Raw genomic sequence first — 15,348 nt, 5'->3', positions numbered from 1 at the left:
TACAACATACCAGTGGCTCGTCCAGTTGGTCAAACTTCTCATCTTCACCTTCCTCTTCCATCTCCTCCGACAACATCCTGTGAGATCTTCTCCTTCTAATGCTGCTTCGTCGTGTACTTCCCGCCTTCATACAGAGTGGAGACAGCTCTGGGGATAACACACAGTCTTTCTCCTGGACGTGTCTCTTTGCTGCGAGCTACAAACAGAAAATAAATATATATATTTTTTTATTTGTCCCAAGTTTAAAGCGCACACGGTGATACCTGTTGTCGGGGTGCACTGCACCTACTCGTTGCTCCTGTCGAAGGTGCTCCATAGCCACCTGAAACTCTTTCTCTTTCTGCCAGGCCTCGGCTATGGTGGCTTGGTTCTGCTCCTCATAGGCCATTGCCACTACAGCCAGAATGAGGTTGACCAGGTAGAAGGAGCCCAGGAAGATTACCAGCACAAAGAAAACCATGTAGGTTTTCCCAGCAGAGCGCAGAGTCTGAGGAAGCAGATATGAAGTCAGCGATGTTGGATCCCAGTCTTCTAACATGTTTCTAATGTTTTGACACAATGGAGAATAAATCATTTAACTGGCTACATAAATGAAATGACGAGTATACGCCTGTACCGGAGGTCTGCAACCTGCACCTAATGTGGCTCTTCATCGCCTCTGCAGTGGCTCCCTGTAGCTTTGAAAAAATTAGGTTTATGTTTATTTTATCTCATTAATTTCTTTCAAGGTGAACACTTGTTTTTTTTAGGGATCAAGGCGACAAATGAAAGTGGTTCAATATATCGTCCACTAAAATATGCGTCACAGTCTATGTCTACCTCAAATGTGATATTTAAAACGTTCCAGACGTGGGACGTTTCAAAGTTGTCTTTTTCTACTTTTTAGATTTCATAAATGCAACAAAATATGTTTTTTTATTATGTATAGTATATCTATATATAAAACTTTATACGTGATGTTATGTTCATTTTAAGGATTAAATAGGTTTTGCGGCTCATTCATTTGGTGGAGAAGGGACAAAAATAGCTCTTTTTAAGACTAAAGGTTGCAGACACCTGGCCTATACAAACACTTGGGTACTGCCACTAAACCCTTGTTAATGTTACACACTGGACCTTTGTCTAAATCCACTCTTCAGTGTGAAAACTGGAAAAACGTGATAATGCCTTATAAGTTACAATTTAGTGGATACGTATAAAAGCACATATTCAGATTAAAACACATATTCAGATATTGCACCTGATGGAACAGTTTTTCCCAGTAGTCTTGTGTCATGAGTCGGAATAGGGCCAAAAAGGCCCAGCCAAAAGAATCAAAACTGGTGTAGCCATAGTTTGGGTTTCTTCCTACTTTTAGGCAGTCAAATCCATCTGGACACTTCCTGTAATGCACAAAGAGTTAAAAAGCAGGAGACAGACAAGTGTAGGTCAGGACTGGTCAACAAACTTTGTGCACAAGTGAATCAAAAGCATGGCGGGGGACAGAGTTAAAAACATCTCCAGTATCTACATGCTGCACCGTGGCTCTGACTCCACAGAGGAGGGAAGTGGATGGGTCAGTAAGTACCTACGCTGCTATCATCACCATTGTTTCAACTGAAGAGGGCACTTAAAATTCATTCCAGGCAGGAGCACTGAAACGCACTAGAGCAAAAAAGGATTACACTGAGCCAGCTGAATATCAAACTGCAGTTGACATTTTTCAGCGCTCTGATCTTCATTGTCGGCATAGTGGCATTACTGCGAATATTTAAGTCCAGCAGCTGAGAACATGTCAGTGTGTGAGTGCAGAATAATTTCATAATGGCTAGGAAACAGCTGGGCGGGTGAACGCCGCTGTGAGAACAGCTGCAGAACTCACTGGACAGCCAGCTGAGCAGTAATGCTCAGTAATAATATCCAGCAGTGAGGACAGAGGACGCTGCGTGAGGCCAGCAGCACGTCAGGCTGTGCCTTCCCCTCCGCCTACTGCACCGCTCAGCCCGGCATACACCGGAGCCTTCTTTTAATCAGTCTGACTGCAGATATAGTCAAAGTGCCGCCCTGAAGGACCACACAGTGTTCTGTCCCTGGTATCTGACACGGTACAAAATGATACGTCGACTAATTTTAACTTAGTCCAGTCATCGTGTTACTTTGAACGGATTAAGTTATGTAAATTTAAGCTGAAATAAATTGCACTGATATACACCAAATTGGATTTTAGCACTTTTGTATGTTTCATATGATGACATTTTTTTATGATTCTGTGGTGTTTTATGATTAAGATTGTGATCCTGAAAATTGCATATTTGATGAATGAATGAATGAGCTGACTGTTATGGACTGTTACTGTTACTGTTACTGTTACTGTTATGTAATCTGATGGAAAAAAAAAGTAGCTGCATGGAAAGTATTAAAATATAAGAAAACATCATAGAAAACATTTGCAAAAGCATAAAAAAAAAAAAACAACTACACATGTTTCAATGATTCCTCCTTTGAACTTTTTTTTTTTTTTTTACAGCTGTGAAACGCTGTTGTAAAAACAAAGTACCTGTTGGGCTAATGCCACACAGGTTTCCATGGTAACTGCCCTGGAGACTGCACTTGCATGGATTTACCCCGAGTTAAGAGTCCTCAAGGAGAGCTGCTGTGCCATATGTACTCGCCCTGGGATCTGATCTGCCTCCACGGAGCTGAGACAACATCCACAGACAACATCAAGCACTGACGGCCGGGCAGAGCGACGGCCGCAATGTGGTCAAACATGTGGTGCTTTGCTTTTGTTTATGCTCCATTGTGTCTGGAGCTCAGGATTAGTGTTAATTCAGTTATTAACTTGTTTTCTTTCAGTGTTAATTGTGAGAAAACTCCACAAAAAACATTATGAAAAACACCACACAAAACACCTCTAAGCACTGTCACACCTCTATGTGATGTTTCCACAAGTCTCTGCTCCATGTCGACATGTTGGATTCATCAGTAACGCATTCATGCTGCAAATCTCCTGTCCTACCATGACGTTTTTCTACTGGATTCACATCTGGGGACTGGGTGGAGGAGGTCAGTGAAGCTCAGTGTGAGATGACATTTGCTGTGACATGTTTCATCATCACGCTGGTCCTGTTCACTATGTTGACACTTTTTTTTTTATCCTTTTTGCACAAAAGCTTGAAAGGATTTGACAAAAAGTGAAGTAAGTGCAATAGAAAATGGTCAAATAAGTCTCAACGACCTGGGCTCAGTGGCGGGCCAGTCAATTGAAAAAGGGCCAACAATTTTTTAGGGAAAAAGTGACATTTCCATACCGGTTGGTGATATGTATATCACAATGTTTCATCAGGACTATTGCAAAAATGATATTCCTGATAGTATTTCACAAAGTTTCAAAATAAAAGTCTTTGTTTTGATACAGACCTATATACTATATAGTTCACAATAAAAACTAATTTTTGTGCAAAAAAACACACAACAATAACGCTCTGCTTTACGGCATCCAAAGCAACCTATGAAATGAAACCAACCACCAACTATGGCGCCATAGCTCAGTGTTCACATATTTGTACTCCACGTCTCTGTGATAGTCTCGTAGCAGTCCTTTCTTGGACATCTGTCAATCTCAACACAGGGTTTTCCTTGTGTCCTGGACAGAAGTGACGGCCATCCATGCCCCTGACAGCCAAGGGTAAAAGTTGAAGCTGTCTAAACAATCAGTCATAATCCTTGATGCACAGTGGCTATACGATGTAAAGGGATAAGCGTTCGCCGGAACTCTACAGTAAGCGTGATGAGAAACAGCTGGAACATTTGAGCAAATCATTTAACACAAACTTGTAGCCAGTGAGGCTGGAGATATCTTTTGAAAATGTACGTGTGCATGCATATTCTCCCGCATGTCTGGTGTGTCTGTGTGTGTCTGTGTGTGTGTGTGTTCTTGAGTGTCATTTTGTGTTTGTGTGTGTGGTCATAATGTATCCAAAGCTTTAATTTGGAAATCTACTCAGGGATTACTTGTTGGAATACACTCAAAAGATTAAGCATCCTGTGTATTTTATGTCCTCCGTCCTGACCTGCTTAATATCTTGTCCATGTCCAGACCCGGCCTCTGAATGTTCCCTCTAAAAAGTCACAGAAGTCCAAAGGCCGACGCATTTTTCTAGACAAAAACATACGCTTTGGTCGGGCAGTGTTTTCACTTGTTTTGACCCTTCACCTGGCAGCCAAGACCTAAAGCTGTGTCCCTCTGTCTTTAATCACCAATTTAACTACAAACGAATGAAAGAAATTTGATGCATTCCGTAAATAAATGGGACAAACCGTTTGTTTTCTTGTTATCCACATGTCATTATGAAACCCATTAGACACAGGAAAGAAAGAAAACTGTTTAACTGGCACTGAGGGTGGATCTCACTGTGCTATTAGAAAAGTCTACAAATAAAAAAGCACACATTTGTAGACTCCTACAAGTCCTGTAATTAAATTAAATCAAATTTGACACTGAAGTGGATTTGTCTTCTGGAGTGATTGATGTTCAGTTTACTATCAGTTTTAATCCCCTGCAAACAAATAGTCTCAAAGACGCCTAAAATGTCTCCCATTAAAAAAATAGTGTGAGTGACAATGGAAAACTTCTAGTTCAAGCTTTGAGAGTTCAGATGGAAAAAAAACTTGATCAGATTCACAAGCAGACCTTTGTTTGTATTTAGATGTTGTGCCCTACAGCTTTAAAACTCTTCTGGTAAATATAGTTTAGGTTTTCATTCTACAGTTGACCTGGAGAAATCAATACAGTATCTCGTCATGACAACAATACGCTTGTAGTATACAAATCCACAGTGATCTGGCCTGCCCTGTTTAACCTAATCATGTCACAGAGCTTTTGAGATGATGAAATCTCTAAAGACCTCCCTCCCTCCCTCCCTCCCTCCCTCTCTCCCTCCAGCTGATAACTCCATGTTTCTCAGCAGAGGGTTCCAGTTCCAGCGGGTGATTATCCACACCACGTTGTCTTGTGTACACTCTCTCTCTCTCTGTCTGTCTCACGATACACCCCTCACTCAAATAGGTCAAATATTTTAAAATAGGAAGCTTTTATTATGTGTTGTGTTGTTTTTTTTTTGTTCAGTGAACACCTTCTGCATCAAGCCTGATGATGCATTAGATCAAAAGCCATTAGATGCTAAACATGACGATATTATGTAATAGCGCACAGAAGATTAACAAGCAGTAAGCAGGACGCTCACTCACCCTGCATCACTTCCAAATCCACATATTAAGGCGTCCTTTGCACCTTCAACTTTGTAGAAATTATCTACAACAACAAAGAAAAAGAAAAGAACATTTCAAGGATTTTTTTCCTTTTTAACTTCACTGCCTAATGCTGGTAAGGGTGGACGTGTTTTGGGCTGACCTTCACTGCTGAGGAAGTCTGCTCTGGAGCTCCACGTTACATTGTTACAGACAAAGGAGGCGTTGGGGCTGTAGGTGGAGTTGATGCAGTGTGCGAGACTGCGGACGCACTTCTGACGTAGGATCCCCATGAAAAGCTGCAGGCCGATGAGGGCGAACACGCTGAGGCAGAAGACGGTTAAGATCATCACATCTGCCAGCTTCCTCACAGACTGGATCAGGGCACCAACAATGGTCTTCAGACCTTGAAGGAGGACACGGGACAATATTTTCTGAGTGCCTGAGCTGACAGCGAATACAGCTTTACCGTGGGTGTGAATGGAAACGAGACTTGGGACATGGGGGACGGGGCAGACATCTTACCTGGGATCACTGAGATGGTTTTCAGGGCTCGCAGTACTCTGAAGGTTCTTAGTGCAGAGACATTTCCAAGATCCACAAATTCTGTCACATATCTGTAAATTTGTATGGAAAAAAAAAAAGTTATGAGGTGGTTTCATTCAGTCCCTTCACCATTATAAGCATCTCTTTACATAAACCAAGCAGTCGTCTGATTCAAAGTTAAAAGATAAAAAGAGGAAATATAATATAATGATGATAGACTAAATAGCACATGTTTGATGAGTTAGTTGGCTGACTCACAGTTAAATTTATAACAAAATAATCTCCAGAGCTGATGACGGCTTTCAGAGAAAGTCCACGCAGTACAAGTGATTTTGTCTCACAGTCAAACTCAAACAAAGCCACTGTCATACCAGGATGACTGACCTCAGCATCCAGAGGTCACCTGACAAATCTTCTACCTGCATCAATCATGACTGACATGCTCTCTGACCTCTACAACAGGCTTATCATTCATGCGACATCTTTTTGTTTCCCCTCTCCTTCAGCTCTTACATATGCAGCCACAGATAATGAAAGAGAAATAAATGCCAGGTGAGATTCATCATCCGTACAGTGAAGATTGTTACTCACGCCATGACAATGACGGTGAAGTCCAGCCAATTCCATGGGTCTCTCAGGAAGGTGAAGGGCAACAGACAGAATCCTCTGGCTAAGATTTTTATCGCTGACTCGAAGGTGTAAATGGCAGTGAACGTAGACCTAGAGGTGATTGATGAAAAAACAACAGTGAATCCCCAAATTTAGTGGATGCCACAAAAAACGTGTTATGAATGATGATTTTAAAAGGCAACGACAAAGCAAACAGTCTAGGACAGTGGTAGCTGTCAGAATATAGAGCTATTTAAAGATGCACGGTGGAACATTTAGGAGGCAGAAATTGAATAGACTACGCACACACGTTTGTATGACTTTAAAGATACTAAAATAACTAAAACAATTCAAATAAGCCTTTTACATGTACTTAAAGCAAGGGGCCTTGCTTTACGGAGGTCACTGTGCATCTACGGCAGCCCAAATGGACAATTTAGACACAGTGTGCATTTGCCATTTTCAAGCAAATATACAAACATCCACATCCTTTCTAGTATACAAAAAAGTCACTGTTGTTCCCTGCCATACTTATGAAAGGGAGGAGTGAACAGAAGAGTCTTCGAATGGTTTCAATCTGCAGTCTCACTAATTCTTACACAGTTGAACTTAGACACCTATTGTCTATTAATTTAGGAGTTCACCGGTTGTAATCTGTAGAAGAAAGTAAAGCAAATGACTAATTAGCATCATAAGGGACGTTAGTTGCAGAGATTATCTCTGCTGACTGGCGACCTCATGATGACCTTTGGACTGTGCATCTTCCCTGTGTCAAGTCTCAATGCTGAGCTCGGCCACTCACGTATAGTGGCTGTGTGTGACTGGACAGTGACTTTAAACTTGATGCACAGATTAGCTCAGCACTCAAATCCAGCTTTTTTTTTCCCAATTGAGACAACTTGCCAAAGCTACACAATTTCTTTCTCAGCATCATGTTGTGCCTTTACTGTTTTTATCGTTTTTACTTTTGCATTTGTCCTCATGTCTGTGTACAGCCCTTTGGCCAACTGTGTTGTTTTTAAAAGTGGACTGGATATACGATACATACCGGAGAGTGTTTTTTAATCACTTAATCCTAGTAACTGCAATAAAAGCCAACTGTTTCTAGTCATTCCATATTTATTTATAAGTTCATTTATAAAATCGCAAATGGTAAACGAACGAGCATGAGAGCAGAGAGCATGCCACAAGATAAAAATGCATCTGACCCACTGATCACAATAACAACGTAGCCACATCTTTCATATCATGCATAGCAAAGTATTTCTAAGAACTCTTCGGGTAATTCTCATTCTTTTTTTTTTTTAAACATGCGTATGGAACATGTTGGGTTTAGTATCTAACATGCATGCATCAGATTACTTACATGTGAAGTGACTCTCCAGTCACGACTGGTAAAGCAACAAACCCCAGCAAAGTTTCACATTAGAACACACAGAACGATTTATGTCGCAGCAAACTCTGCAGCAGTGATCCCCAAACAAGTGATGTAGTAGATACACAAAAAACTGATTTGTGATTCCATTTTAAAACTGGCATATAAATAACACTGTATTATAATACAATTATACTGTGCTGGCCAAACACACGTGTGCGGGAGTAGGGGGTACATGGGTGGAGGTCAAATGTTGGAAGGAAGGCATACGGGATTGTGAACAGTTTGGGAACCACTGCTCTACAGGATTAGACAACACCTGCCCTTACTGCTCAGTATGTACTTACTCCAGGTATTTGGTCCATGGTGCAGGATCGGACATGGCCATGAAGAAACAGTTGGTCAATATAGTGAACATTATGAACAGGCTAAACAACGTGGAGAAGGCGCTAAGGAAATCGGCGTCTTGTGAAATTTGAAATTCACAGTTGCAGAGAGAAATGTAACGCTCATAGACACAACAACGCAGTCAGCGTGTCCCATAATCCTATGGAATATATCTATTAGGATAAGCCATCTCAGTGGTATTACAACTACAGGATATGCGGATTATAGATAATGATATCACTCTCTCGCTACATCACTAACTTTGAGAGATTAAGTCATTCAAAAAATGTATTTACTAAAATGAGTAGAAAGTTTCTCCTTCAATACATCATGTAACATAGAGTGAATGCGTACTTGCACTTGCAGTTTGTAGTTACTGTATGACATAACGATTCAGAGGAAAGGTTCCCTCCTGCATGTGAAGCGTGAGTCAGCTGTCGGAGAACTAATAGGCAGCGACCACATGATGCGAAATCTCCTCGCTCTTATTTCATTTAAGAGATTAAAAGCAGGATATCAGAGGATTTGTTTTGCGATTACAGAGAGGACCATTACAAGGCTGTTTCAAAACTGGGACTATGGAATATTCCAATAGAAAACTATAGAGGGGGGGAAGCACTAAATACTCCAAATAAGCTTAGCAAAGAGTGCACAGGGCCACTATTTTTACATTTCTATTTTTGTGTATATCAACATAAACAATCCATTGACTAACACAAGAAATATACATAGACTGTGGCATCCAAAAGGATATGAATGGACTAAAATCTTTATGGCGATTGATCTGATGCAGTGTAATGGACTAAAGATGTAAATTGCAGATGTGGCACTGAATCTGAAGATGACCTTCCCTTTGTTAAGTACGATAAAAGTCTGCGGAAGAAAGAGAAAAACAGAAATCATTCATTAGAAAAATCACACTTTTCCAATTTCAGTGTTCGCAATTTATAAATGAAGAAAAGCAAAAATAAATCATGTGAATGTAGATTTATTTGCTAATACTGTGTACAGGAGCAGCACTTCTGCCTCCAAGAAAGCAATGAGTGCAAGTACACTGAGATAATAGAGGCAACTCCAAAGTAAGCTTAACCTTTACCCAACAGATGTGGTAATTATTTAAATATTTTCCCTTCTTTGGATAATCCTCCCATCCAGCAGCACATCACATGCCAAAACAAAGACACCCCGAGACGACCTTTTTCATCTCTCCATAAGCAGCCTATTAATGGGCAGCAGACTGATCTACCAACAACTTGCTAATCCAATTTCTGCATCCACGAGAGATGTAAAGAAATGGAGCCAGTCTCTCAGTGAATTCAGTTAAAACATGAGCTGATCTGCTGAATCCTGACCAGTTTTGTCAGTAAAATCAGACACGGTCTTACTACCGATACACAAGGGCTTCACATTTTTCAGTTTATAATTAATAAATGATAAACTACTCTTTTATTTAATGTCTTTTCATGCTCAAAGGATCAGTGAGGATTCCTGAAAGACTATGTACTGAGAGACTGCAGCCATGACAAATATTGAAAAGAACAAAACCAACAATGAATTACAGAGTGATGAGTTTCTTCTTAACCCAGAATATGGGCGCTACACTAGTTTCTCTATTGGTCGTGCGATTGAAAATACGCTCTGGACTAAGAACTATAGACTACAATATCCAGCTTTTGTTGTTGTTTTGTTGGTGGCAACACAAAGGTCATTTTAACACTTTTTAACACATGTAAAATATGGCACAAATCCTGATGGTGGAAGTATCCAAAGAGCAAATGATCATATACAGTATAACTATCTGAGAACTGCTTTGAAATGTTTCCATCTTCTATAAGAACGAGGGTTACGTTTTCAAAGTTTACCTAACTGAATATACACTTAGGTATATACACAGCAGAGTAGTGGCTAGCATTGTTGTCTCACAACAAGAAGGTCATGGGTTTGAATCCTGGTTCAACTGAGGGCCTTTCTGTGTGAATGTGAGAGGGAATGGATGTTAGTCTCTGTGAGTTTGCCCTGCGTTGGACAGTCAGCTGAGACCACATTTACGTGGTAGGGGCATCAACTAAAAGGTTGTGTTGCCAATTTGAGAGTTTGTTGCTTCACTTTGCTCGCGTTGCATGCGGCACAAACTGAGAAACATTCAACTTTCTAAGTGCATACCAACACAGGCACTAGGCAATCAGATCACATTCATGCATTAAGCTTCATGGCTCAAACAGAGCTCTTGGACAAGGTTGTCCTCCCCAGTGCCGATGTTTTTTGGCAGACAAAGTAGACCCAAAAATGGCGCTAAAGTGACATGTACATCCTCCAATAGGCCTTGATCACCACCAACACACTCACGCTGAAAGACAGAAATGCTCACCCTCTGTTTTTCGTAATAAAATGGATCGATGTCTTCCAGTGGCACACCAATAAGCTCTGGAGGGATGTCGCCATAGATGCGCGGCAGCTGCTTGCCTGCCTCCAGATCGACCCGAGGTTTGGATGGCTCTGCGTTATTGTGAGGCTCCTGGAAAGCCTTGGTGTTCTTGGCCTGCTCCTCCGAAATCCGCTGCTCCATGGCAGCCAAAGATTCACGAGTGAACCGCCGCAAGCTTTCAGGACCCGTTGGTAACAGCATGGCTGCCATCTTTTCATCCTGCTTCTCCTCTGCTAGAATTTACTTACAGCTACAGGAGCAAAGGCATGAGAAAAGGAGATGGAAGGAGGAGAAGAAGAATAGTAATGAAACTCAGTTATGCACACGTATGAAAGACAACAACTTAGCAGCTTGACATATATGCCAGATGTCAGAAGCAACTTGGGGTTAGGTGTTTTTTGCCCATTAACATGTTGGCATGTAGATACCAGGTGAAAGACGACCTGCTCTACCAATGATCCACTGCCTCCCCAACGTAGGCAAACGCTTTTCTCAGGAGTTTCAGGAAACCAAAAATACTGTGCTCATGACATCAGTTGCGTTGAAAGTTGCAGTCATTAGATAACTGTGCATGTCCAAGTGCATACATGTGTGCATGATGCATGAATGTAAGCTCACTTTGTTTGTTTGTGTGTAATCACAATAAGAAAGCTTCAGTCAGACCTTAAACTGCATCTGATGTTTTGAAGTTTTGAACCATTCCTATTAACCACAAGCTTTCTGTTATCTAACCATCTCTGTCAAACTAGGGCAGCCATAGCTCTGAGTCAGGGATTAGGTCTGATCAGGAGTTTTCACTAGCAATGATTTAGCAGCAGTGATCACTCAATGAAAGTCTGCAAAAAAACAACAACTTTACAGTAACATAATACTATATCTCCCTATATCTATTTGGAGGTTCTCTAAAAAAAGATTGCTCAGTGGATTTCTTGAAATGAACATTTTGTGCTGTTGTGGTTATTATGTGTTGTGAACAAGCTCAAAAAGATTCTAATTCATAAACTTTCCATTTCCAGTTCGGGTAATTGATCAGAAATGATGCACTGTTTAGATTTGTGCAAGACACATTTGCATTATAATATCTAAGTCTGTGTGTAAAATTACTTTATCTTCTATCACAGTGTTTTCCAAAACGTTCCATCAGTAAATGAAAATCTAAAATGTGAAAAGATATTGAGATTTTGTGCATGTTATTTAAAACATACACACATAAATCTTAACTAAAAGCTTGGTAAAGTTTGCTTGGGGACTGTTTGCTGGCTGTTTTACATTGATGGTTTTAGCTTGGTTTGATCTGGCTGTTTAAGGGTTCATTCACACCAGCCCTTCTAAATCGAATCCGAGTTCATTTGCTCGGAAAGTCCGGTTCGTTTGGAGGCGTGTGAACGCGCCACCGAACTCTGATCTGCCTAAAAACGTCGGTCTCGTTCGCTTCAAGTGAACCAAATTCAGGAAGTGGACTACGCAGGCCATTGTGGGTAAACGCAACCATAACATATGCATGTGTAGAAGGATAGTCGGGAGAAATTGTGTATATGTGTGGTATGTTCACTTCAAACGATAGGATTTGATGCAGCGCCACATTTTGCTCTTATGTGGAGGAAACAGAAGTTGCCCTGCATTAATTAAGCAACAGATGAGCAAGTTTTCTTGCTCAATGTTGTCTTGTCTCCTTTTTCAGTAATTCTTGATGCAGCGCCGCCTCAGGCGGGGAGGGGAATACGTTATTCAAAAGATTTGGTTTGTTACACTTAAGTACAGTGTGAAAGCAAACTCGGACCGGCTGAATGTTGCGACCAGAACCGACTTTTTTTATAGACGATCCCATGTCTCTGCCTTTCTTCTTTTAAAATGTCCAAAAGGTTTGTTATACATTGTAACTCTCCTCATTCCCTGGACTTTTACGGGGACGTCACATTCTCACCCTAAAAAAGTTCTCCCACGACCAATCTGTGTGCCTTGACCCAGCCTTTGGGAATCAAATACTCCCCGTTGTTGAAATGACTCTAGATTTCTGATGATTTTCTGATCCTCTGGGGGATTATTCCAGGATGTGAATAATAATAATAATAAGCATGATTTGTTGAAGTTGCCATGTACAGTGCCCTGACAGTCTTCACATCCTGAATTCGACAAAGAAGTTAAACAAAACTGCATTTAATTAAACAAACTTCCAGCACAGACTGCCAGTCAAAGGTACTGTACATGCTGCTGCCTTATTACAGTGTGAGTCGCTCTCTCAGAGCTTCATACTGAGCTCAGACGGATCTGGTGACCTACTTCTTTGGCAAAAACCTTTCAATGTAATTGCAGCAGATAGCTTAAATGTGTAGGTTACGGAAGGTATAGACCTACAAAACCAGAGAGTGATAAAAGTATTAAAACGACAAGAGCGCAGCAGTAATGAAGATACTTTTTTTTTTTTTACATTACAAAATACACATTATGTGTTACATGACCTCCTCTCCAATCTTAAAAATGATCAAGCCTCCCAGATCCTTAACACAAACACTGTCTGGGACTTTACAATCTATAGGAATTATCTGCACACTCTACTGCAGGAGTCTCAAAATGACCTGGGGGCCACTGAGTGTCTAGTTTGACCAGTAGGAGCCTGGTAAAGTGAAAAAAAAAGAATCTGCTTTTGGTGGGCGATATGAGTTTAAAATTATACAACATTATGGCATTGTGATATTGCAACAATTTGTTTTTGTTTTTATTTTATTCTTTTTATATGTATTTTGTTGCCTTGTGTGAGCGTCCGTCTTTGATTTATTATTCTGTACAGCACTTCACTGTGGTTGCTTTTAAAGCGCTTTACAAATAAAGGTCGATTGGATGGGAGAATTTTTATTTAGTTCACAATAATAAAACATATTTATGATGCAAAATTAAATTGTATATACATTGCCAAAAACGTGCCAAATAAAAACCCTTGAATTTGTATTTTAAATTTTTTTAAATTTAAAAACTTCAAGATGTTACTCAACAAAGAATATGAATATCTCAAATGTCAAACCACTTCCTCACATGTCATGTAATATATAACCACTGAATGTTTTAATATTTATTAATTATTTTATTTATGCTATTTTTCTGTATTGGGCCTTTTATTAATTCATCTGTACAGCACTTTGGTCCACTGACATCCCTATACACACATAAACACACATAAACACACACACACACACACACACACATATACATATACATATATATACATACATACATACACACACGTATATATATATATATATATATATATATACATATACATATACATATATACATATATACATATATATACATATATACACACATATTGTACATACTACAAGTTAAGCCTAAAACGAAGTCTTTGTTGATGAGGATTTGCGTGAATTTTAATGTGTAAAGTAACTTTTAAGTTTTCCACGTGAGTGCACATGTTACACAAGATGCAGTTTATGTACTCAATAGTATTTGTCAAAAAACGATCCTCTAAGAGGTACTTACAAATGAAACTCTGTGATTTACAGGCTCGTTTCCAGCGTGAAGTTGTTGTGGTTTCAGGGGAAAGAGCTGCAGCCAAAGCCTCCGAGTAAAATCCATGTTTTCTGGTTAGCATTTATTCCGCTTCACGGAGCAAAGTGTCATCATTACAACAAACAGGAGACACGAGCAAAACTCACAGCTGACCTAGAGACAAAAAACGCCACAGGTTATCCTCGTGTTGGACATGTAAAAAGCTGCCACAGGAGGTGTGAGCGGAGGAAACGTCCTTTTCCCACTCCACGCGAGTTTGTCTTCCGTGTTCATCCCACAGAGGATCAGGTCCCAATCCGCAGAGCGTGGGGGGGGGGAGGAGGGGGAGGAGGAGACGCACCTGCAATTGAGCAGGAAAGAGGGAGGATGTCTCTCCCCCTGTTTGTCTGTCTGTCTGTCTGTCTCTCTGTCTCCCTCTGTCTCTCTCTGTCTGTCCCTGACCCTCTGAAGTGACACACAGCAGAGAGAAACAATGAAGTTTAGTAACATGGACACACAGAAGAAATCTTTGTCGGACCAATATGATGAATTTAAATGGATTATTTTGTAAATACTGAAACAATTGTAATAATAACAATTCAGTTTTCAATGTGGTTCTTTATTTGTGCATAAAATATACCTATCAAGTGCAACATGTCCAAACATATAACTGTAAAATATCTCATGACATTTATGACAGACTTTTATAGCAGATGGCAACAAACAGAGGTCTCTCAACCCTCCCTCTCCTGAATACATCAGGGGACTATGGTGGCCCTTACATACCAGAAAGGACATTGTTGTGCACCTTTAGTCATCCGTGAGCTGAGGAGGCTCCCATAAATACAGATGTTAAAGACAGAAAGTCTACTTCAAAACGTGAAACCTTCACCCTGGCTGGTTTGTGGCAGCCTCGTAAAGCAAAAACTGTGTCTACATACATCAAAAAACTACATTTATTTGTATTTTTAAGCAGTTATACACTTATAGAAACATACTTATGGCTAGTATATTCAATTTCTGGCAATAAAACCTCCTATATATGACACATTGGACCTTTAAATAATAAATATATCTCATATTATTCTTCCCAGCACACGAATGGTTAGAAACTGTTTCCCAAAAACGAACAAACAGCCCGTTTATATCAGTATACTGGTTATATTGGTATTTACTGAGTGTATCAGGTTGTATGAGGGTGTGGAGAACATGTCAGGGTCTTATAAAAGAATACAAGCAAGAACACAGGCAGCTATAACTATGTGCTCACTAA

At 40.2% G+C, this 15,348-nt stretch overlaps 1 protein-coding gene across 1 annotated transcript in view; it reads right to left on the bottom strand.

Annotated features, from left to right (window-relative positions):
* LOC131461546 (sodium channel protein type 4 subunit alpha B-like) overlaps positions 1-14,390 on the bottom strand; it is a 30,207-nt gene extending 15,817 nt beyond the window's left edge. The window contains exons 1-11 of the mRNA XM_058632908.1: positions 14,067-14,390; positions 10,515-10,821; positions 8,901-9,019; positions 8,107-8,196; positions 6,367-6,495; positions 5,755-5,846; positions 5,393-5,635; positions 5,230-5,293; positions 1,241-1,382; positions 290-487; positions 11-196 (exon numbers count right to left, since the gene is read on the bottom strand). Of these exons, the coding sequence (XP_058488891.1) occupies positions 11-196; positions 290-487; positions 1,241-1,382; positions 5,230-5,293; positions 5,393-5,635; positions 5,755-5,846; positions 6,367-6,495; positions 8,107-8,196; positions 8,901-9,019; positions 10,515-10,781 (1,530 nt within the window). The 5' untranslated portion in view covers positions 10,782-10,821; positions 14,067-14,390. The remainder of the gene's footprint in view (positions 1-10; positions 197-289; positions 488-1,240; positions 1,383-5,229; positions 5,294-5,392; positions 5,636-5,754; positions 5,847-6,366; positions 6,496-8,106; positions 8,197-8,900; positions 9,020-10,514; positions 10,822-14,066) is intronic.
* Positions 14,391-15,348: the final 958 nt, after the last annotated feature.

This window comes from Solea solea, chromosome 1 (assembly GCF_958295425.1).
Source record: "Solea solea chromosome 1, fSolSol10.1, whole genome shotgun sequence".
NCBI lineage: Eukaryota > Metazoa > Chordata > Actinopteri > Pleuronectiformes > Soleidae > Solea > Solea solea.
Note: the sequence above shows the minus strand (reverse complement) of the source record. Positions and strands in the feature narration are given on the sequence as shown.